This window comes from Sylvia atricapilla, chromosome 2 (assembly GCF_009819655.1).
Source record: "Sylvia atricapilla isolate bSylAtr1 chromosome 2, bSylAtr1.pri, whole genome shotgun sequence".
In the NCBI taxonomy this organism is placed as follows: Eukaryota; Metazoa; Chordata; class Aves; order Passeriformes; family Sylviidae; genus Sylvia; species Sylvia atricapilla.
Genome location: NC_089141.1, coordinates 757,229 through 781,505, shown reverse-complemented (window position 1 = coordinate 781,505; position 24,277 = coordinate 757,229). Strand labels below are relative to the sequence as shown.

Genomic DNA, 24,277 nt, shown 5'->3' with positions numbered 1-24,277 from the left:
CACTGTCCCATCACAAGCCCCAGTGAGCCAGTATTCGGGATTTGTGCAGTTAATGTCAGCTTCAGTTCTCTGAAGATCAAGGAAGCCCTCACTTGGCCCACTCCCTTCCAGAGAAGGGCTGCCTGGGGGAGAGACTCTCCCCAAAGAAAATCTGATGGATTAAAAAACTCCACGTGAGCAGCAGGTAAAAGAGAAAGGTTATGCTGTAGTTTCCTGAATGTCCCAGGAATTCAGGAAAATTAATGTTTCCCATATGCCACAGGAAACTGGAATTCAGACTTGAGTTGTAATCTTCAAAATCTGAAGACTAAAATATTCTCCAAATTAATGGCAAAAGAAATACAGTTAAACACGGTTACAATTAATGTATTAAAGTGATGAAGTAAAATGAAGAGGTCAAGAAGAAAGATTGTACCAAGCCTTCACCTCTCAGCCCCAAAGGACAGTCTGGATATTTAACACAGTGCTAACAGCTTCCCCCTGAACAGCAGTATTGTCTCTTCAAGTAAGCCAGAGGTAGTGTATAAAACAGCACAAAGAACAGAGCAGCAGGCTGGCCCAAGAACAGTGCCACCCTGGTCACACTGCCACGGGATCAGCAGGGATCCCTGGAGGCAGGCGGGATGCACACGCAGGGACACTGGGAGCACGGTCACCAGGGAGATGTGCTCCACAGTGGGGCCATCTGCCCCAGAGGCCAGATGTGTGTGCACAGCTCAGCCAAACAGACACAGCAGCACTCACACAGCACGGGGCTCACGCAGGTCCACACCACTCCAGCAGATGGGACCCGGCTCTACGGCATGTTTAACCACGTTTCCTCCAGGAAACTTCTTGTCATAAAGAGAGATTACAGCAGGTTTCACTTGACAAGTAAAACATTTAGCATCGTTCAAAGATGTCCACAAGGAGCACAAGTGGGACACAGCAATTAGGATTTAAGTGTCAGATTCTTCCTCTTCCAAAAGGAGGTCGTTCAATGCAATAACCGTAGCAGCAAAGTCAACCAACTCCACAAAGTCTGATGTAATTATGTTAACACCCATAACACCAGGCTTCTGTGCTTTCACCCAATTCAAAATCATGGGCAAGTTCCTAAAAAAATTGAAATAAAAACAATTAAACACTTTAGAGGAGGCACTTTTCTAGACATGCTCTACTCATTTCAAACACAACATGCTGTTTACAAAAGATAATAGCTCATGTTTGTGATCAGGGCCTGGCTGTCACCCTAAATGCAACTGGCTGATGAGTGTTTAATACAGCACATGGTCATCAGCTATCAAACAGACATATTGGTCAGTCATCAATCCAGACCAGCAGCCACACAAAACCCCCTCTATATTCACTGGGCAGCCTGTGCTTTGGGATTTAACACTGCACCACAATTTTCTGCACCGTGGTTTGTTCTCACCCAAGCACACATTAAGTCAAATGCTCAGTTTCACAGCAATGGGGTCAGGGAAACCAAACCTAGAATGAAGCTGTCAGCTCCTTAGGGGTTGAACATCCTGCTGTACACTATAACTGGATAAAGAAGAGGTGTGTCAGCAACTGAGTTAGAAATTCTACCATGGGGAAAAATTCCAAGTAGTTTTTGGACACAGTGCAAGTCAGAAGTCTGCACCATCTTTGTTGCACTCTAACATGAAACACCATGTTTTTCAGCAGTTAGACACAAATGGCTGAATATATTAGCATTATTTAGATTAGTGCTGTAAGAGGTATACATTCTCTGAGAAGATGGTAGGTTAGCAAATTAGCTAACAGGATGATGAAGAGAAAAAGCAAACCCAAAAAACTTAAAACACTCCACTCCTGTTGCATGAGGACAATAAAAATACACCTCATCAAGACCTATGAGTGAAGGCACAATTACTGCCAGGGGACACAGCAGACTGCAGCCAGCTAAGTGTGACTTGCTGCAAGTCTCCTTTAACAAGAGCTCGAGAACACTTAAATATTCAAACTCAGGGCAAAATTTCCATACAAGAAGGCAGGCATCTAAAAAACCTGCAAAGACAGATTTGCCTATCAGCTATCTTGTGCAAATGCACACAAGCAATCATGCTTATGCAAAGAGCAGGTTTAGTTACAAACAAGTGGTAAGGATGAAGGGAAGTGATGGACTGCAGGCAGGCTTCCTGCTGAGAGTGGCTTAGAGCACAGGTCTGTGCCAGGAGAGCCTGGAAACAGCCCTGCTCGCCCATTCCAGGAAACGCAAGGATGCTGCAGTGGTTTTGGCTCAGGGATTCACTCCGTGGTGCCCCGGCGGGGCTGATCGCGGGCCCGCAGCGCCGCCTGGTGCCGACACAAGCCCCAACATTTATAAACCCCAACCTGCCACCTTCTTACTGACACAGCCACTGAACGGCCTGGGCTGGAAAGGACCTTGGATACAAACCCAACATTTATAAACCCCAACCTGCCACCTTCTTACTGACACAGCCACTGAACGGCCTGGGCTGGAAAGGAACTTTCCATAAAATAAATCATATAGAACTATCCTGGTCATGGTGTTAATGCTGATAATCACTGGCACCCTGTGCTAATCAAAGCACAACCCTCTTACAGCGACCTTTCTCATAGGAAAATTAATTGTACAATGGTCAGTGGTATTAAAAAAAGTCAAATGGTGAACCTAGTTTTTGGAAAACTTCTCACCCGCCTCCTTAAAAGGTTAAATACTGCCCTAGGCCATACATCTCTGGCCACTACTGAAATTACTGAGGCATTTTAATGGAGAAATGCAAAACTAAGTCCAGAAATAAGCAATTTTCCTCTGCGGCACAAGGTTTTTCATGCCCCTAAACTCAACTGCAGCCAATTTGAATGAATTATTGCTTTGAAGCCACACATTTCATCCTACATTTTACACAATCATATCACATTCAGAAAGTTCCAATTACTAGGAAACACATGTATATCCTGCTACTTTATTATCAGCACTAATTATTTTTAATGATTGCAAATCTCTCATGAACACAGTACTGAGCCAAACTGCATGCTTTCAGCAAGCCTAAGCAAACCTTGCCTGGTCTCTTACCTGCTCAGTGCCTCCTTCAACATGAGACATGTCAAGTGAAGAACTGAGAAACTCCAGACAAGTCCTTACCTATGGACAAGAGTGTTCTTCAGACCACGAACCAGATGCCGTGCAATCGTCTTCACTCGAGGTGTGAGAATTGCCTGGGACACATGGAACGTCCCATAGCGACTTCGTTCCCCAAGAGTGGTCTCCAGGAACTGCAGCAGTTTGTGCACGTTGGTTGTATTAGCCCACGGTGCTGGCATTTTATTACCTGGCCACAGGAAGGGATACTCCTGATGCAAAGGGTGGTGGTAGAATATGAGAACCTAACAAAACAAAACAAAAATATTAATTAACAAAAAATCCCAACAAAAAAATTTACAATTAGTGTATTTTTATTTGAATAGGCTGCTGCATTGGTTTATGTCCATACACTACTCTTGCAACTAACCTAGAAGTGAAGAGGATCAAGCAAAAAGAAGGTGCTCTTGAGTCATGAGTGTCAGTGTATTTGCTGCACTACTGCCAAAGGAGAAGGAGATAAAGTTGTTCAGCTTTGAGAACAGGATTGCTTTAGGCTTTACAGGTCATCAGTTAAAAATGATAAAGTGGCCTCTGTCATTTAAAGAGCTCAGCTTAAACGCATTGCAACTTCTTACTGCCAGAAAATACTACATCTGTAGTTGCAGTTAAGGATTTTAGCAGACTTGCCACCTTCTGAATACCTCCTATAAGAGGGTAAAGTGGCAGGGCTGATTGGCACCTGACTGACACACTAGCATCGTGCTCACATTTGCTGCATGAGGAACCAAAGCCAGTTCTGCTGTCAGCAAAACTGTCAAATGCAAAGGTAGTGTTTTATACCTTGTAAGGTGCTTCTCTACAGCACAAAGAGGCTTTTTACTAACACCCACATTGACACGAGATTCATCCTGAACCCCAGCATTGACAACACCAGCTCAAAACAACTCCTCAAAGGCTCATTTCCAGTATAAGAATTCCCTGCTGCTGAAAGCCTTTTCTGTTCTCAGTTTTTCTGTACCTATGGGAGCAGTTACCACAGAGAAGAGGCATTAACCTCACCTCTGCAGGTCTGGATGGCTGCAAAGGAGGTAAGAAATTCAGTCCATACCTTAATCATGCTAAAGCTTATATGCCTCACACTGGCCAAAAAGACAAGAGTTAATCAAATCCTCACCAACACAAGCCTGCACTACCTGCCCTTCCAGAAGGGAAAAAACCCTTTTTGAGAAGCACAAGGCTCCCTGGACACTATAGTTTAATTGTTTAACAAACATGCTTGGGAGCAGGACAGACTGGCCACACCATGGATGAGAGGATACACAGCTGCACAAAAATAGAGGAAAAATTCAGAGGAGGCCCTAGAGGACTTGAAGTTGACCATCAGCAGCATCCTTGGTCCAATATCTGTGAGTGGGAGCTACACCCAGCCTGTCTCTTTAAAATCTTAATATTTTGTGTTTGAAAAAACATTAAACATCCTTTCCCTACCTGGTGTTTCTTCTCCCACATGTACAGCAATGTCACATATTCTACACATTCAACACAACAAAGTTTGGATTCAAACGCTGAGCGGATCCTGTTGATCAAGAAGTGGTGATGGCTGTCATCCATGGCATAGAAATGATTGAAATCCAAGAAGATTACTTCCTTGGGGTGCTGCTCAAGAAAACTATTCATCTCCTCCAGCCCATCCCAGACTTTGATGCCAAACAAGCCATGTATGAAGTAAATCTCTTGTCCTATTTCCCCGGGTTTGGAAGATACACGAAGATCAAAGTAGCGGATGCCACCTTCCAACTGCTCTTTGAAAGTCAAGTTTTGAGTCACTGACCATTTCTTTATGATCTTTCTAACCAAGGAAATTCTGGCCAAACGCTTGATGGCTGTTGCTTGGTCTGGTCCCACGGGAGATTTCTCATCAACCCAGTAGCTGAAAGAATCATGTGATCCTAGGAGAAAAAAAGCCAAGAAAAATCAATTTTAGGAAAAGTGATTCTCCCGAAACACATATACCCATGTCCCCTGAAAACTGCATGTTTCAGGGGTGCAGAAGCATTATGTTCACATGTGGATCTTTCAGACTATCCTTTACATCTTTCTTTTCCCTGACAGTATAACAAGGCTTAAGTTTAAGTTCTCAGTCTGAATTGCTTTCTTGGACAAGCTCCCAATTTCAACGCTCTCTGAACACCACAAAAACGTCTGTGATAAAGGGAAACTTCCTTCCCTTCCTTCCTTCACAAACTACAGATCAACCCCCACAGCCTGGTATATGACAAATCCAGGATGAGACTCCAGATTCATTGTAAGAATCTGAGAGTTCATTTCTACCTGGTAAATCCAACTGTAATCTTATACACCAAATATATTGGAATAGTTATTTTTATTCACATAATGGACTGAGGGATCTGCACACCCCTTCCCAGCAGATCTCACTTCAGCCCTGAGGTGGCAGATAAATGATTAGTAGTTTGAACAATTAGGGGGCAATGACTGGCTGGATTTAGAGGTGAAACAATTGAACACACCACCAGTTACAGTGTGGACAGATGCTGAGCTAATGTTGAATAAGTTCATTAACATGTCTTTTACCTGGCATGCTTCTGAGTGACCAAAGGCATGATGAACAGGAAATTCATCAAAAAAATACAACCAACAATCAAAATTACCAGGCCCTACCAAAATAATACACATCCAAAAAAAGGTCCTGTAACACAATGTATACCTTGGCAGAGAAATCGCATCTCCAATATAAAATTTTTGCTTATTAGAAAAACGTCCAATTGAAAATTCAGTAGTAAATGGGAAAAAAAAAAAAAACAAAAAAACACCTGAGAAGTAACAAAATTCCAAAATAAAAGTTTCAGAGTCAATGAGATATTCCTGCCTGAGCCAAGTCAGTAAGAGAACAAAGAGTGAAAAGGCAGTGTATCTTAGTCTGCACTGTACCAGAAGAGCATAAAGCAAAGACTGGCAGAGGCTGATCCACAGCAGACTGGGGTTTACCAGAGATTTCTAATCATTTCCACCAGGCACCAGCAATCGAGCCAAGAAGCTGCAGCTGCTCTGGGCTCACCTTCCTTGTGAAGCTCCAGCCAGCAAAAACACTGTCAGGATTTCTAACAGACCTTGTGTCACCCTTTGTCTTCAGGACAGGAGAAGAGAGTTTGCCCATGAAGCCAAACCCCACCTGCTACCTGTGGACCCACTTGCTGAGTGCAGAAGCAGCATTTTCAGCCAAGCAGCTCATTTTCCAGGGTACAGTGACCAGGCATCATGCTGCTGGCACCTGTGTTTTACATTCCCACATGCTTGTCCCTGCTTCTGGGACTCTGCTTTTCTCCAATTTCCTCCTCTACCTCAGTCTGCAACTCTCTAAAACACCTATTTGTCATATTCAACCTCAAGATGACATCTGAAGAATTCACATCCTCCTCTATCCAAACCTTTTATTTGTGTACCCGTGCTCACTTGAACATTGATACATTTCCTGTGATGCAAGATCAGAGCTACAGACAAGATTATGATCTCAATTGGATTATCTAGTCAGCACTTTTAATCCAGATGAAAGAACAGACTGTGCATAAACTAAACATCACTCCTCAATAGCCTTAAATGCACTCTGTTTCCATGGATTTCAATGTTAATTTTAAACCAGTGAACAGGTAGTGTGAAGGTTAGTTTTCAAGCTTTACAAATGGACACTAATTCTGACCAACTCCCCAAGAACTCTTCACATCATTTATAAAAGTGGATCTCTGTTATGGCTTTCTATTCAGTTCCCTAGACAGAAGTGAGAAGTGCCAGAGATGCCAGGTTAAGCAGCTTTTTAGTGCAGTCCCAGTACAAACAAAATGCAGGAACAAACATCTAGTGAAGACATTTCAGAAGCCATATGATGCTTCAAACTGTAATTCACAGATATTTGAGCTTCATCTACCTCCCTGTACAGCAGAATTCATTCAAGCTTCTATAATATTTGGAAAGCAGACTTTAATCACAAGGGGCTTGCCTTCTACCTTGGAATTAGTTGCTCTGCACAAAGAAATCTTTCATTTGGTTGTGTCTTTTGTTCAGTTTTTTCTAGTTCTTCATTCTATCAATTTTTATTTTTTATTCTGTTTAGGTCACTGTAAAGATGGCTTAACATCGTAGAATAATGACATAAGAAATATTTTCATTTTAACTAAGAGTGCAGCATCCTGGAGACCTCTAGGAGTCACTCACACCATTATGCTCCCTCAGAGTGATAATTCTGACTTACAAAGGAATGAGAATTTTATCTGGCCACTCATATATTGCTGTCACCTCAGAACTGCCCATGTAAATCTGAACCAAAAACCAACTTGTTTTCCTAGTTCTGATCATTCCCTTTACAGCTACAAGTGTCTTTCCTTTGCAGTTTGTCACTTAGAAGGTACTTTTAAGGATACAAAGAGCAGATTTCCTCCCTGCCCTATCACAAACCAAATTCTATTTCTAGCCTAGTACTAGAAAGCAATATTAAAAAAACCCCAACAAAACCAAGTCAACACACTGCTACTTTTCCAACATAGAGTTTAAAAGTTGCACTCCTTAACAGCAAACTGATCTACGTGTGGCACGTGTCTACAGCTAGAGAAGATCCTATTAACTCCTGCCCCATGGCTCTGCTAAAAGCCTAGGAAATGGAGCTTCCCTCCCACATCAAAGTCAACATGAATACCTCGAGAGAACCAAGCAGAACTTGAGTTGGAGAATTTGCAAAACATATCCTCCTTTTCACTGTTGGTAGCACATCACCTTCTAAGGAGGGCAGGGAACATCATGAATCTGTTATTTTATGACCAATACTGAGGCTGGAAAGACAGCAGGAGTTCAGTGAGGTCTCCAGTGGTCATTTAAAGAGGCCAGTCACCAATATCCAGGCCAAACCTGGACTAACAATGCTTTGACTCTGGTCAGAGTGAAAAAACCCCAACTGAAACCCTGCAGCAGCAGCCCTGGATACTTGTGGGGTTACAGCAAGGTGAAGACCCACATCCCCCAGCAGGCCCTTCTTTAATTTAAGGTCACTGTGATACACTGCCAGCCCAGGCACTGCCTTTTAATACAGCTTAGCTGTGATGTTAAGTACATGCTAAGCTGATTGCATGATGTCAAAATAATCCCTGCCCTCCTTTGCTCTATCCCCAAGATAAAAAGTCACGACATTCTGTCGCTATGGCAGGAGCCAAGCTGGCTTCTGATAATGATTTCTTTTTGACAAACCTTAACCCAAACCAACCCAAATCTGTCAAACTTCAAAGGCAAAAGGCAGAGCCTACACCCCAAGAATGGAGCAGGGCAGCCCCATTTTGTCAGCAGCTCAGTGCAGGAGCTGCTCAGCAGATTCCCAATTCATGTCTAACACAAGGATGTGTGAAGGCACTTGGACACTGCCCAGTGACAGTAACAAGTTCCTGGACACAGCGAGAATCACAAAACTCTCATAAGCAACATTCTCTGTAAAGTCTTCTCCATGTGTAAAAAATCCCTCACCACCTGCTGTTCCCCACCACACAATGTGCATTGCCTCAAATTATGCTGAGTACTTTTCTTAGGAAGAAAGCAACCTCAAGAATTATTGAAGCAAGCCATTTCACACGGTAATTAACAACTTAAATATAAATAACATCCTATTCAGTAAACCTACTCCTTAAATCTGTTGAGTGTGGACAAAGCAACTAACAAAACCAGGTATTGCTAAACCTCCACCTCACACACTGGGAAGTCAAAAGGCAGAGAAAGGCCAAGAAGCTCTCTTCATTGTTCTTTAGGCAAGGAGAGGTCAGGAGCTCAGCCTGGACCAGCTCAAAAGCACGTTCCTGCACGTGCAGGACACAGATTTTCTGCAGACGAGACCAGATTAGTGTTCAGACTGCAAACCTCACTGAGCTGCTCTGGTGACATGGAATCAGCCTGGGGCTCAGCCCTTCCCAAAACCAAGCCACACACAGGAAAGCTTCCAACTGGGTGGAGATGTGCAGCATGAAGTAGCAAGCATTACATTTAATCATGAAAGAGATTGCACATTCCAAGACAAAAATTAGGCGATTTCTAATCAGCTGGCAGCTTTATTTCAGTTCCATTGCTTTCATCTGACAAAGACTGGTAGCTTCAAGGAAAAGTCACATGCCATCAAATGCCCAGATATTTAACTATCACAGGCTGTGCTACAGTTAGAATAATATTATATAGGTATCCTCCAGATGCCAGACTTAAAATGATGGATAGACCTCTTAATTTTATCCCAGTAATTGCAACTGCGGATTAAATTTCATTCTTATCTTTAAACACCATCTTTTTTCTGCTTATACTAATCCCTCAAGTTAATTTTATGTTAAACAGCTCACTTTTCAATTCAATTTATACATTAAATAGATTGTAATTCACTGTTCAGGATGACTTTTTGTGCTAACTGTTAGACAGAATTAAGATTTTATCATCACATCTGCAGTAAAATCGAGCTTCCCAGTGTGTTTATTTGTCATGCTTGCTCAGAGACAGTCAAAGTAACCCACGGTGGAGCTGGAACAAGTGACACTCATGAACAGAATGTTATGAAGCCTCCAGTGTCCACAAGCATCAGCTACAGCTCTTCACTCTCCTGACCAGGGACAGGAGGCAAGAAAACAGCACGAGGCTGAGTCAGGAGGCTGACACTGCATCCTGGGAAAATGTTCCTCACCATATGGTGGCTGAACACTGCAAGAGGGAAGTGGGCACAGGATCAAGCCAGGCTAAGTTCAAGGAGTGTCTGGACAATGCTCTCAGGCACAGGGTGGGACTCCTGGCAGTGTCCTGTCCAGGCCCAGCAGCTGGACTTGGTCCTGTGGGTCCCTTCCAACTCAGCATACTCTGGGATTCTATATAATTTGGTATTATCTTGTGTTTCCACACAATACTTCCTGCAAATACAGCTGAAGCAGAGGGAAGTGGATTAGCATCATGGCACCAGCCCCTTGTAAATTCACCTTCATGGAACATAAAACATGTGACTGTACAGAATGCAAAGCACAGACATCTTCCAGCCCAGAACATTACCTGTGCACTGCCAATGGCTCAAAAACATGACAAAATTAACAGGTTTTTGGATACAAGCATGTCTCCTAGCACACTGCAAACCTCCCTGGGTCCAAGGCTGTGGACTAGCAGCTCAAAACACTTTCTGCAAACGTCTGGTCAGCCAAGAAGCAATACATGAAAGCACAAGGGCAGATGAGTGTGCTGTCAGTAAGCTTAAAAAGATCTGAATAAGTTGGATTGATCTTTACAGGAATAATAAGTTGGATTGATCTTGACAGGAATATGATCTTGGCAGGAATAGAATACTAACAGGAGAAAAATGGCAAGAAACAAACGTTTAACATAACATGAAGCCAATAAGTAAGGTCAAAAAACTGTACCTGTCCCTTAAAGCATTACAGGGTCACTTCTGACCAAAGAATCACCCCAGCTGTAGTGACACTAAACTTCTTAGCACAGCTTTGCTCACTGGACAAAGTACATTCCCCAGACATTACAAAGCATGCACATGACCCAGCACAGCAGGCATCACACAGCCAAGATGGGCAGAAGAACAGTAGTCAAGCTCCAAAAACGCAGGATGTAAATGCTAGAGAGTCAGGGCTATCCCACTAATGTTCTTTTAAACAAGACATCCTGTGTGTGCCAAAACTCAGAGAAAAACAGGATAAGCAAAAGTGCCTCCTCTCAAAGTCTACAAGTCTGCAGGATTCAGGTCATTAACAATCCAGATTTTCTTATTAGAAGATTAACATCTTAAAAGTTCATCACCAATGAAAAGCAAATGAAATAGTTCAACTTGTCCAGTTCAAGATGAGGCAGAAATAAGAAACATCCTAGTCATAATCAATTATATAAAACTACAGAAATTAGTACATTTTAAGAAACCCACAAGAATCCTTTAGATATTCTTAATGCAGTCCCATTAAGAAAGACAAATCCTAGTACAGACCAAATCCTCTTAGGAAAACCCCCTCTTTATCCAAGAACTACCCTGATTTCCTCCACTGCCCCTTTCAGGCAGGGCAATGGGATGCAAGAGCTTAAAGACAACCCAAAACTGTCAGACACAACCCCACAGAGTAGTTTGCTTTTCTTTCCAGCCAGAAGAAGTCCTTTTGGCACTGGCTGGAGTTATCATCATTGAAGTTTAGGATAATTAGCAATGATTTCCCATTTATCAACAATCTTGGCTGTCTGCAATGGGAATGCAAGACAGACACAGCATGACTTTACCATTTCAAAGCCTGAATGGATCCATGTGCTCAAACAGGAAAAAACCCTTCAGCTTGGAGTCCTACACTCCTCTTTTGTGGCCACTCAGAACTGAGTGGACCAAGGGCTCATTCTCTTCCAAGAAGGGTCTTGAGAAATTTATATTACATGGTACATTTCCCTCTTTAGCATCTTCACTGGAAAAGCAAAGGCAAACAAACATTCACGACATGAAAGGAGAGCAACAACCACTTATATCAACATTTTTCTCCATTTGAAGTAAAACTTGGGCATGTTCTGCACCCATTTACCATTTACATCTCTCCTTGGAGATCACTGAACAGTCAAGTTGAAGACACTTTACCAGACACACTTAAGTCCTGCTCTAGGGTACAGATTTTAATAAGGTACAGGAAGAAAATTTTTCCAGATTAAAAAAAAAAAAAAAAAAAAAAAAAAAATAGGACCTTTGTATACTGTATTTCAAGAGTAACTTGGTTTTGGCTAAACAGATGACAGAAGTTCTTTAAGAAGAGAAGCCCTAAGAGTGGCTTTTCAGGGGAACTCCTGCACAGACCCAGCATCTGCCAGACCAGCTCCTCACAGAGGGACATCCAAAAGGAACAAATACTTGGTTATTTAGGAATAGTGGAACAACTTCCATCAAAGGTTCTCTTAGTGTAATACTCCAGATAATTTAATAGACACTCTAAAAATATTTGAGAGTTGCTGTTAATATCAAACAGCCCACCAAGGTAATAAATAACTTGTCTTTTCAGAAAATTCTGCATTTACAAATCATCCTCAACATCACTATACTTATGCAGATACTTTCTTCTAGTGGTTGCCACCCGATTCACTGGTAGATGTGAACTAAATGGAGAAGGAAAATAAAGCTTGGCGAATCAGAACATAAATCTTGCATTTCTTCTGTTTGAGCTTCAACCCAACAGATGCCAGTTCAGCTGATTCAAGGATCCTTTTAATTAGAACTCCAAAGGAATACTGTTTGCAAGGAGGATGCAGCCTCAAGGTCACCACCACTCCTCCTGGCATGCAGTCCACAGCCCATGAACAAATAAACCAGAAAATCACAGCACCAGCAAGTTCAGCAGCTCACCTGAGGCTCATGCAAAGAGAAAAACCACCCAATCCAGTCAGAGCCTAGTGGTCAGCCCTCAGCTGGCCAGCACTGCTGCTGCTTCTTTTCAGACCCATTTTGGTTCTGCTTGGCCAGGTAAAGTCCAGCAGCTCAGGGGAGTTTTGGGAACAGTTGCACTTTGAGGACAGCAGAGCTGGCAGCTGCTCGATGGGAAGATGGCATCCTGCACACAGGATGCTCAGGGCCCCATCATTTCCAAGTGTTCTTCATGAACCTGGCACATTAGGGCAGTCACACGACCAACTCAGTCACTCAGAGCAAGGTATCAACACAGGGAACAGCTCTCCTTGCTTTCTGTACCCCCTTTCAGCTGAACCACGGGCTTGGCCAGCAGGCCTGCTCCTTGTTAAAACTGCCTACCAGCTGGATTTGTAAAGCTTTGTTTGCCAGGCATGACGACTTCAGAGTACTTGGATGATTTAATTCAAAACGAGGAGGCTGCTTACTGCGGCTCCTGGGATGAGCATCTCAGAGAAGGGCAGAAACAGGGGCACACTGCACTGTGGCAAGTTTTGGGCTAGTCATACTGACACGACCATGCAAATAACAGAGTTATTATATTAAAAGGTGGCTAGAAAGGCAGAAGTGTTATGAGTCATGTGGGGGAATTAGGCAGCTTGACTATGCTACAGTCTGGAGCAGCAAAGATTTACCACCCTGTGCACAGCTTCTCCTGTTGGTTGTTTTACCTCCCCTCCAATCCTCTCCTGTTTCAGGACACCAAACTGTGCCTGTCTCTTGGCTGACTGCCACTCAGACTCTCCGCTGACAGTGCTGAGGTGGCTGCCAGCCACAGGATCCAGGCTGGAGTGTTACACTCCACCACAAAGGTGACCAAGAGACTTGCCTTCCTGGAAAATTCTGCAGCAGCTCAAATGAAACAGCACAGACAGGACACACCATGGTGCTACCGACTATCAGGATGCAAGTACAAGCAAGGAACTATTAGGCACTCCTTCAAATAGCTGATTGACTTTGAAAGCTGATCAGGGACAGCATTCCAGATTTCTGTGTTCCATTTCTGCATGGAGAAATAAGAAAAGTGGATCAAAAGATGACCAAGGAAAGTAGTAAGTATCACAGTTGTGATTTCGTAATTTTTTTTATTGTAAACTAGCTTGAGATTAAACAAGATTATACAATATCCTGCCAAGGGTCACATCACAATTGAAATGTTTAAGGGTTCATTTTTAAACCCACATCCAAAGAGGATTACTGGAATATAATTAAGAGAAAACCCTCTAGACTTTCACACAAGGTCACCACTTGTTGAGGGTGGTTATTTTTGTTGACTATATTGCAGGCTGGTAAAGTTGATGACATTTTAGTTACTTGATATTTGGCAATTTTTCATTGTAAAATGACATTCCTCCAATGACACTGCACAGGAAACCTCATCTCTTTTCCTTGCATACCATACACTGGTACAGCATTTTGGCTTTTCCCAACAGAAGTAACAGAAAAGCCCAAACGTGGGAACTGATCACACACAAGATCTGGGAAGGACCTGAACTTTTTCAAAGTCTCTCTTCATTTTGAGCAGAGTTAAATAATCCTGCAAACACCCCATCTACCTCCTGAACACTCATCTTCAACTTTATTTGCTTGCTACCAGTTGGTTGTAAGGCCTGAGGAAAGAATGACCCTGTCTACCATCAAGTAAGGTGTTTCACACCATCACTTAATAGCTCATGGAATCAATGAAGAATGCAGCTTTGAAAGGACACCCAGAAGTCACAGCTGCCTTTTCTAAAGCCAGGGAAAACAAAGCAGCTCCAAAAGCAGAATGTTTGCAACAAATGAAGCAGGAGAACTCTGTGAAGACATCTTGGGTAATAGACAAGGGAGTTTCCCACTCACAGCAGTACATAATAAATCAAATCTAAGAAGTTTCTTTCGTGTATACACTCTCAATTATTTCAATTTAAATAGCCCCATGAGACCATAATTTTGTCCTTTTCTTAAAGGAAAAGGTAAAATTTTATTCTTTAAATGCAATTCTTCAAAGTGCAAAAAGTATAAAACAACAACTGATCCACGATTTTGAGTGTTGATTTATTTTAAAAAAAATGTTAAGGTTTCCACTCCTGGAGCTCTTTCTCTGTTCCTGTGTACAAAGGACGACAAGGAACGTGGAGGGGAACCAAACAAACTGCCCAAATCAAAACCAACCGAGTCCATCATTCATTCCAGGGGAGAAAACAAACGTATCCTGAGATGGACTAAAGCTGGGCACTCCTGTCAGATGCACACACAGGGATTAAACACAGACTAAACCACATTCTACCTTTCATCTCTCTATTGAAGGTCCCCATTGCTGTTCAGCACCTAAAAACATTCCTCAACTGCAGCCTGTATTACAAACTGCTAGCAACATCCCCCTGCCTCTCAAAAAAGTTTGCACAATACCAAACCCCCACTTCAGCAACAAAATCCTTGGATTAAAATAATAGTAATAAAAAATGACAAAAATCTACCCCAAAAATCTTTTGCCTGCTTGCAGGTTGCATGAGGTATATACTGGAATGTGGTGGGGAGATACATCAACCTTGATCAGAAATAAAAATTTTTAATGCAAGCATTAAAAAAAAAAATAAAAAAAAGCATTGCCCATTTGAAAAGCACCATGGCATGACTGAAACAACTAATTTACCTGGTTTCCCTGCTGCAACGCTGGTTGCATGTTTGCAAGAAACAGCAGCATTGCACCTCATACAATCTAAATCATAACATTCTGCAGGGTTTCACAGTCTTTAAGTGGCTACAGCACAAGAAGTTGATTTATTAGATCACAAAAACAAGAAGCCTTTATTTTCCAGAAGTTTCAAAGTCTGCTGGCATTTGAATTTTAGATGAACATTGAATTTCCTTTCTGTCTTGCTTCCCTATTCAACAGAACAGGGTCACATAAAACATTTTTGCTACTGTCAGGGTAAGAAAGGGACCCATTTTAAAGTGAAACCTGTAATTTAAACTGTCCCGATTCAGGTATAACACAGCAATTAGTGTGTAGGAGGTGCACAGCCCTTTCTCTACATGCTTCAGGGGCATTTGAGCGTGAGGAGAAGCGGATACGTTCTCTCTGACACAAAAAAGTTATCCTGTGTCTGGGGAAGTATCTCGGAATGTCTGCTACACAGAATCATAATCAATTGGATCGGAAAGCACCGCTGAGAGCAGAGTCCAGCCTCACCCTAACCCCAGAGAGAGTCTTTACCTCCTTACAGACCTGCAGAGACAGTGACCACCTCCTCCTTTCCATGGCTACTCACCTGTCCTGGGATCAAACTCTTCCCAGTGCCCATCCCGAACCTCCCCCGCCACAGCCTGAGACTTTACCTATGCTACAAAATATATTCAAAGTGCTAGTGACAGGGTAAAGCACTCACAGGAAAGCCAAGCCTGTACCAAAGTGCAATACCCAGCATCAGGAGGAGCAACAGTAATCGCCCCATAAATCTTCCCTACTGACATTTGCGATGAAGAGCACTTTATGCCCTTTACAGATGAAAAATCAGCCAAAGTAAACTTCAGGTCATCTGCTGTTGTAATTTATAAGTTTATCTGTAAACCAGGCTATAAAAGACTTACCATACCATGGTCTGGGTTGAGAGGCAGCCTGAAGACCGCACAGCCCCAAGCCCCTGACACCAGCAAGAACACTTTTCACACAGCAGGCCGCTCAGAGCCCCTCAGCAGACCCTCCATTCGATAACCCTCCAGCTGCTGGGTCACCACAACCGAGCCTTTTTCCGTGGCCGATTCCAGCCTCACCTGAGGCAAACGCCCAGCAGGGCCGCCAGCGCTCACAGCTACACCTCTCCCAGGGGCAGCGGGAGCAGCAGGCCCGCCGTCAGCCCTCACGGCGGTGCGTACGGCCTAAGCAGCCCTCCGTTCCCTGCTGCCACGGCCGGGGCTCCCTCAGCCCCTCACCCGGCCCAGCCTCTGCCTCAGCACCTCACTGAGGGGAACGCGGCCCAGCCGACTCACCCACCGCCGCCCGGGCGGCAGCGGCCCCGCACGCCCCGTCCCGCCGCCCTACCCGGGATGGCGAGGTTGGAGAGCGGCAGGGAGCGCAGCGCAGGCGGCAGGGAGCCCATCCAGTCGGCGTTGGTGTCGGCCATGGTCCCGGGGCGCCGCGGCTCCCTCAGGGCTGGCGGGAGCTCCCTCACGGCGAACGGCGGCTCCCTCAGGGCGGGCGGCGGCTCCCTCAGGGCGGGCGGCAGCCGGGCCCGCACGGCCGGGGCAGCGCCGGCACCCGCCGCCTTTATACGGCCGCGTGACGTCACGGCGCCTCGCCATTGGCCGCCGCCCCGCGCCCCGCCCCCGCCGCGCGCCCCGGGGCGGGTGGGCTGCGACTGCGGCACTGCAATGGCGGCGGTTATGGCGCTGAGGGGACTTCAGCCCACAGCTCACCGCCCACAGCCTTCAGCCCACAGCCTTCAGCCTACAGCCCACAGCCCTCAGCTCACCGCCCACAGCCCTCAGCTCACCGCCCACAGCCCTCAGCCCACCGCCCACAGCCCTCAGCTCACCGCCCACAGCCTTCAGCTCACAGCCCTCAGCCCACAGCCCTCAGCCCGCCGCCCTCAGCTCACCGCCCACAGCCTTCAGCCCTCAGCCCACAGCCCTCAGCCCACAGCCAACAGCCCTCAGCCCTCAGCTCACCGCCGTGCTCCAGCGGCCTCAGCCCGGGGCACAGGGCACAACAGGGCACAGAATTTTGCCCAGGCGGGTCTGGCATGCCCCAAGGGAAGAGGCTCCACACCTGTGCGCGCAGTCTGTTCCAGCCTGGTCACTGCACGGGAAAAAAGTTCTGCCTCATGTTCAGGTGGAACTTCCTGGCACTCAGGTTCTGCCCGTGGCCTCTTGTGTTGCCGGGCTCCCCCGAGCAGACCCCGGCTCCATCCTGTGTGGACATTCTCCCCTCAGACACGGAGGACGAGGCCCTCTCCGGACAGGCCCGGCTCCCTCAGCCATCCCACATCAGGGACACGCCAGGCCCCTGAAATTCCTCCATTCGCTCCAGCACAGCACCGGAGAGGCCACCCCCGACTGACAAAGGCACCGCCTTGCGTTTAGGATGCCGGCTGGTGAGTGAAGTGTGTTATGTGGAGATTTACACACTGTGCCTGGCAGGAGCCAGCAGCGAAGGCTTTAGGAAAAAGAGAGCGCAGGCTCAGTCCCCACCACCTGCTCCTCCACAGGGACTTTCCCCAGCAGCCTCACACTTTCATTCCATTTGGTCATTGGAGAAAGAATTGTCCCCAAAATAATTTCTGGGTTTGCTGCGACACACAAAGTTGATTCTCTTCAGATACATTTTTCCTCCCTTTCATTATTGTGTGTCTTTGAGGGATAATGCTTTTCGAGCAAGTTCTCTTAACTGCTCCTTAAAAATACATACAAAAATTCTATTTCCCTACTCTTCCCCCACAGGATATAGAGATGACCAGGTATACAACATTGAAACCATCATATGCTAGTGAAAAAACCCCAAACCCACAAATACAATTCTAAAAGATAATTTTTCACTGTCAAATTACTAAGGGCTGAATACAAAATACCAAAGAGATGTATTTTGGAAGTCCTCTGTTTTGTCTGTAGGAAAGTGTTCTTTAATTAAGCAGGTATTTTTCATTTGGTATATTACAGCTTGCACATTATTCACAGAATGCTTTAATTGATGCAAGTGAAACTGCTGGTTGAACTGTATATTTAAAGTATACATAAACTTAATGTACTTGTAAATACACATTAACTATATATTTTCATAGAATACAACCAGAATCTATCTCCTTCCATGAGTCAGCACTGTCCTTCCCAAGGAAGCCAACAAAGACATTTTGCTTTTAGATCTTTGACCCTGAAGAATCTTAAACCTAGTGTAATTTGTATTATAATTTTTCACAAGGCACTCCTGACCCTCACACCTGAGGAAGAACATGGAAGGTAGGTTTGGCATAGGTTTGTCCTGCTCCCCCTTCCTGTTAAGACTGATGTAGGAGACAGCAGAGTACACTCTTCAAAGCCATGTGTATGAGATCATGAACATTTTCTCCTATAAATAATTTTCTATCTTGAGCTGAGAGACTGGTTATGTTACGTTAGTTATGCTATGTGTTATGTTAATGCTATGTTATGTTGTGTTGTGTTGTGTTATGTTATGTGGGAGCTTCAAACACTCCCTACCCCTGGGAATTTATCTCCTTTAAATACCTGTTCTGCTGTGTTATTCAGACCTTGCAGCTTGTGGCTGTCCAGGAAAAGAGCCCTTGGGAACACCTTGAATGCAGCTGGCAGCCCAGAGTAGCCTTCTAGGATGAGAAAGCCTGGTAGTTCAGGGGTAGCCACAGAGGTTGGTGTGTCCCCAGGGACATTTTTGCCTTTGGGCAGGGAAACTGTAAACCCTGAAGTGTAGAACCGAAAGTGTTCAGGCTGACTACTGACACAGCGCTGCTGGGTGTCCTTGCCAAGTCCCGTGCTGCTTTTCCCATCTCTCAGGGACATAAAATGGGGTGTGTATGGCAGGCAAGAGAGTCTTCAGAGGAACAGTGGGGTGTGCTCTGACATGGGAGAAGGAATCTGATTACATCATGAGAGCAGGTCTTAGCAGTCCTCTACAATCGGATCAGCTAGAAAACAGAGGGCTACAGCTGAAGCAGGAAGAGATTCAAACCTTCTCCCTTTACAGCCTCCCAAAACCTCTGAGCATTTGCATCACCTTTCATGGTGCTGGAGACTGTGACAGCATCAGGGTACACCACAGCACGGTGACTTTCTCCCTGGTGCACAGGGGGTTTCTGCCCCCCTGGGCTCTGATGTGCAGGATGAGCACCCCCTGCCTCTCGTGGTGAAGGTGGTGTCCAGATCCCCAACCTGCCAAGGACGTTTAGACTGTGTGGGTCACCACCAGCTTGCAGCCAGAGTGGTGGAGAAGGAGCACATGCATCCCCTCAGCATTGTGGGGTGACACTCCGGCTGTGAGTATCTGATGTGATGCACAGACACTTGCCAGTGGCAACCACTAGCAAAACTTTCTTGTGGTCCAAAAAAGTCCTTCATTTTCTAAGAAAGAAGAGTATTCAATTAGCTGTTGCCTCCACGAAACCTCAAGCTCTTTCCATCTACACAAAACTTCCTAATTTTCTTCTGTAATCAGCACCAAACCTTGCAATCATGATCATTAATTGAGGATGGCCTGAGGGAAAAAACGGCATTAATAATATAATTTTTTTACCCACAGACTAAAATCACAAATTACGTAGGGTCTTGTCACTTGAGACCATTCAAATGCTCCACTTCAAGCAAGTGTTTAAGTGGCTGCCAAAATGAATGCCTAAGCAGACAGGGAAAACATCACATTATCGACAGTTTTTAATTCTCTGTCAAGGTCAGTAGGCTGTTGTATTTTCCACGTTGCTGGAGCATTCCCATATGAATCACAGTCAGCAATGAGGATAGCCTGACTAAAACTTTACTATTGATTTTCCCCCACAGATTCATATAGTCACCTTTATGCCTTATGTGGATTTACTGAGAGCTCAGCTATTCCCTTTTGCCTGAGCCAATGTCACAGGCAGCCCAGACAATCTAGCAGCTCAAATCCCATTCCCGTCCTCCTAACCCTCCTCTTTCAAATGCATAGTAAAAAGATCAACTGTGCAGATCAGGCTGATGCTATTTAAGCACCAAGAGGCATATGGTTTTCACAGCCAATTCCAAACACAAAAATGTGGCTTATTTCAATTTTAACACGTAGGCTGCCATATACAGAATATAAATCCAGAAGATGAACTTGCTTTTAAAAGAGCTTTAAAGGAGCTGGAAAGAAGCTGAGAATATCAGGTGCTAGAGAAAGCTTAGACTCTTCTCCTTACACATTGAATACCCTGATAACATACCCAGGCTACATTTCCACTATTAGGAAGCTTTCTGTTAATGTTTTAAAAATCTTTATTTTCGGCCCAAAGTCTACAGTGCCACGTAAATTCCGAATCCTTACAATGCAATTTATCAGCAGGCAAGAGATCAAATAAGTTATTGGAACAGCTTCTGTGTCTTCCATGTATTTGAAAGGTCACTTTGCTGCTGATAAGGAAACTGCAGGATTCATTCACAGAGAGAGAAGCTAATTGCTCAACGTTTCATGTAAGTGTAGTCAGATTCTTCCAAGCTGTTCATTACCATTTTTACTCCGACTGCAGTGGAATTACTTAACATTTCAAACCATCAGACACACTCAGTCACAAAGCTCTGCAGGCATCCCTGCATTTAAAATGCCACTTCTTTCAAGTGCACCACAAGTAGTGGTGTTCATTTCCCATTTTCCATCAAGTCAGAAAACCACCGTTACTGTCACAGCAGTTTTCCCCTTCCTAAGCCCATCGCAAATACTTACATTTCTATCCTACAATATCCTCTGTGTAATATTGACTTCCCCTGCCTTTTCTGCCCACCACTCAGAGCCTCAGTGTCAGTTCTATTAATGTATTGCCTGCTTCTCTCTCCCTTTGTTTGCTGTAAGCCTAGCCCTGGCATCTGTGAGCCATATGTTTGACAATAGTGAGCTATTCCATTCTTCCTTTACACCACACGAGGGTGTTTGAGGCTGTGCAGGATGCCAGAATCAATCTGGAAGTCAGCCCGTTTGGAAAGGAACCAAGGGGAAAACATACATTATTTTTCCACGGATTAAAAGTTGTATCAGGGCAAACTGGTACAGGAGACTCTGAAAGGAAAAAGATGGAACATCATAAACGGGAAAACAGATGGAAGAGGAATTTTAAAGACATAATCAGATGTTCCCTGAAATCAAATAATCCTTACTGTGGACTTCCCTGAGCTTTGTCTTGCCCTTAAGGAACAATTTCAAATATAATACGATTTCATATTATTTCTATTAAAATCTTCTTAGACCGGATTAAGCAATCATTATCCGTGTATAGAGCTTTTTAGGGGCTTTTCATTGGTTTATTGCTCAAAAGTTACTTGTAGAGTCAGGAAGAATTGCTTACTAACATAAACAATAAATAAAACAGAATTTCCCCTTTGTATCCTGCTTCTTCTGGAATCAAAGTATACATATAACTTTCTAATATTTGCCACTTCTAACAAGTGATGGCTTTAAATGCAGTAAAAACAGTGCAGAGTAAGCAATACCCCGTGCTGGTGAACAGGTATGGTTTCTGTGCACAGCTTTGTAGAGCAAACACAGACACTGAAATGGAGCACTTCTCAGGGCTCTCAGCACAGCTGCAAGGAGGAGAACATCCCTGAAAAGAGAAAACTCCATACTTGTGTATTAATCTGGGTGAAACAGCCCATCCCAGGGAATCCCAAGGGGCAAAGGCTATTATCAGCCACTGTTATCCAGTGAGTCTGGCACTGGGATGGCCAGGGAGCCTGTGCCACACCTCTGCTGCATTCCAGTCACTGGAGCACACTGCAAGCTACAGGGGTGCTTCTTAAATAAACAAGCCCAGCTCAATTAATTTACAGGACCACACGGTGCCTTGTAAGAGAAGCTGTTGCAATGGTGTTTAAAAAGGATGTGTGATTCAGAGTGAGGCAGAAGGTAATTCTGGATGTCAGGTGTGCCAGGCTCAGGGCATCCTCTACCATCCACTGAAATCCCCAGGCCTTGCCACAAGGCACAGCACCAACTGTACACAAATACTGAGAACAAATTCCTTCCTTCTGTATTCTTTTTTTCCTTCATTCTGTAGCATTCCCCATCTCCTCAGGAGCAGAGGAAAACCCCTTGTGCATAAAACCACGTAGCTGCTGAGCTTTCCAGTGTGTTGGTTCTACAGCTGTGTAGTGCTGGGGTTACAGACCACATAGAGCAGGCCCAGCTCATTTCACAGTATGACATCACATGTCATTACGTGACCTCACATTCTGACTTGGGTCTGCTCCACCGCTTTTATTGTCTCATGGATTGACATTTACCAACGTGCTGTTGGCTGGGGGTGGCTCATTCTCTTTACAGTCTGTGGTATGAGGTTTTATGTTTTGGATTTATGACTCAGTGTTGATAATGTGCAGATATTTCCATTCCTGCTGAGCAGTGCTTACACAGTGCCAAAGCCTTTTCTGCCTCTCACCCAGCCCTGAGTGGGCTGGGGTGCACAGGGAGGGGATACAGCTGGCCCCAGGTGACCACAGGGATGTCACACACCCTGTGGTGTCACCTTTGGCATATAAAGCTGGGGAAGAAGAAGGAAGAGGGGACATCCAGAGCAGTGGTGTTTTAGCCTTCCCAGTTCACCATTACACTTGATGGAGTCTGGCGTTCCTGGCACTGACTGCCCACAGGAAGCAATGAATGAATTCTTTATTTCTTTTGATAGTGGTTTTGTTTTCCCTATTCAACTCAGTCTTTATCTCAGCCCATAATTTTTCTCACTTTTACTCTTCCAGTTCTCTTTCCATCCTACAGGTGGAAAGCTGTAGCTACATCTGCTAGCTGGGGTTAAACCACAACATTTAAGACTCTCTTAAAAATCTTTACTATACCCACACAGCAAGCTTTGAACATTTTCCACTTACAGAAAAGCTTTTATGTAGTAGTCCCATAGCCACCTTCAAGCATCTGGTGACTTCATCTGGGCCAAATCATTCCAGAGTTGACAGAACCCAAGTCTAAGTGAATGAATCCAGCTTACACAGCAGGGCAGCAGCTGCAGAAAATAATCACTGACTCTTAGAATGGTCTGGGTTTGAAGAAGTGCCGAAGTTATCAGCAGAGGAGTTCCAAGCCCTCTGCCGTGAGCAGGGACACCTTCCCCGAGACAAGGATGCTCAATGCTCAGTGCCCCATGAGGCCTCCCAGGGATGGGACAGTTGAAACTGTTGCAGTTGAGTGTTGGTGGTTTTTTGGGTTTTTTTTCCTCTTTAAACCAGGGGTCAATTTTGAACTAAATTACAATTCTTGAGTAAACTCTCTGTTCCATTCTTATCGTGGTGAGGAGCAGATGGAGGCCAACAGAAACACAAACCACCGTCCACCACCTTTACCTGCAGAAACCCACGAGGACGGGGATGGCGCGGGTATTTCCTCCCGCAGGCCGCAATTCGCTGGCAGCCCCTTTCCCCGTGCCCTCTCTGCAGCCGGCACAGGACATCGGGCACTCTGGTCGTGCCTGTCCCTCCGCCCCGGGTGGGCTGCCGTGGGACGGGACGGGGACAGGAAAGGGACGGGAAAAGGAAAGGGACAGGGACAGGGCGGGACGAGGAAAGGAAAGGGACAGGGACAGGGCGGGAAGGGGAAAGGAAAGGGACAGGGACAGGGCGGGACGGGGAAGGAAAGGGACAGGGAAGGGGCAGGGACAGGACGGGATGAGAGGCAGGGAGAGCCCCGCTCGCTGCCAGGAGCGGTGCAGCCACGCCACCTGCTGGTGAGCGGCGGGAGCGCGGCCGCCGTGCCCGCCCGCCTGTCCCGACACCGGCACCGGGCAGGAAAAGCCTCGGGAGCGGCTGGGAGCGGCCCGGCAGCTGTGCCGGGCTGTGCCGGGCTGTGCCGGACCGTGCCGGGTTCTGCCGGGCTGTACCGGACCGTGCCGGGTTCTGCCGGGCTGTACCGGGTTCTGCCGGGCTGTACCGGGCCGTGCCGGGTTCTGCCGGGTTCTGCTGGGCTGTACCGGACCGTGCCGGGTTCTGCCGGGCCATACCGGGTTCTGCCGGGCCGTACCGGGCCGTACCGGGCTGTACCGGGCCGTGCCGGACCGTGCCGGGTTCTGCCGGGCTGTACCGGACCGTGCCGGGTTCTGCCGGGCCGTACCGGGCCGTACCGG

General features: G+C 45.5%; 1 protein-coding gene across 1 annotated transcript; it reads right to left on the bottom strand.

Moving 5' to 3' along the window:
* Positions 1 to 860: 860 nt before the first annotated feature.
* On the bottom strand, positions 861 to 16,624 carry PLCXD2 (phosphatidylinositol specific phospholipase C X domain containing 2). Its single transcript, XM_066338526.1, has 4 exons — positions 16,522 to 16,624; positions 4,544 to 5,004; positions 3,116 to 3,357; positions 861 to 1,095 (listed from the first exon to the last, which is right to left on the bottom strand). Exons 1-4 carry the CDS (start codon positions 16,601 to 16,603, stop codon positions 939 to 941), a joined length of 942 nt encoding a protein of 313 aa, XP_066194623.1. The 5' UTR covers positions 16,604 to 16,624; the 3' UTR covers positions 861 to 938.
* Between the last annotated feature and the right edge of the window lie 7,653 nt (positions 16,625 to 24,277).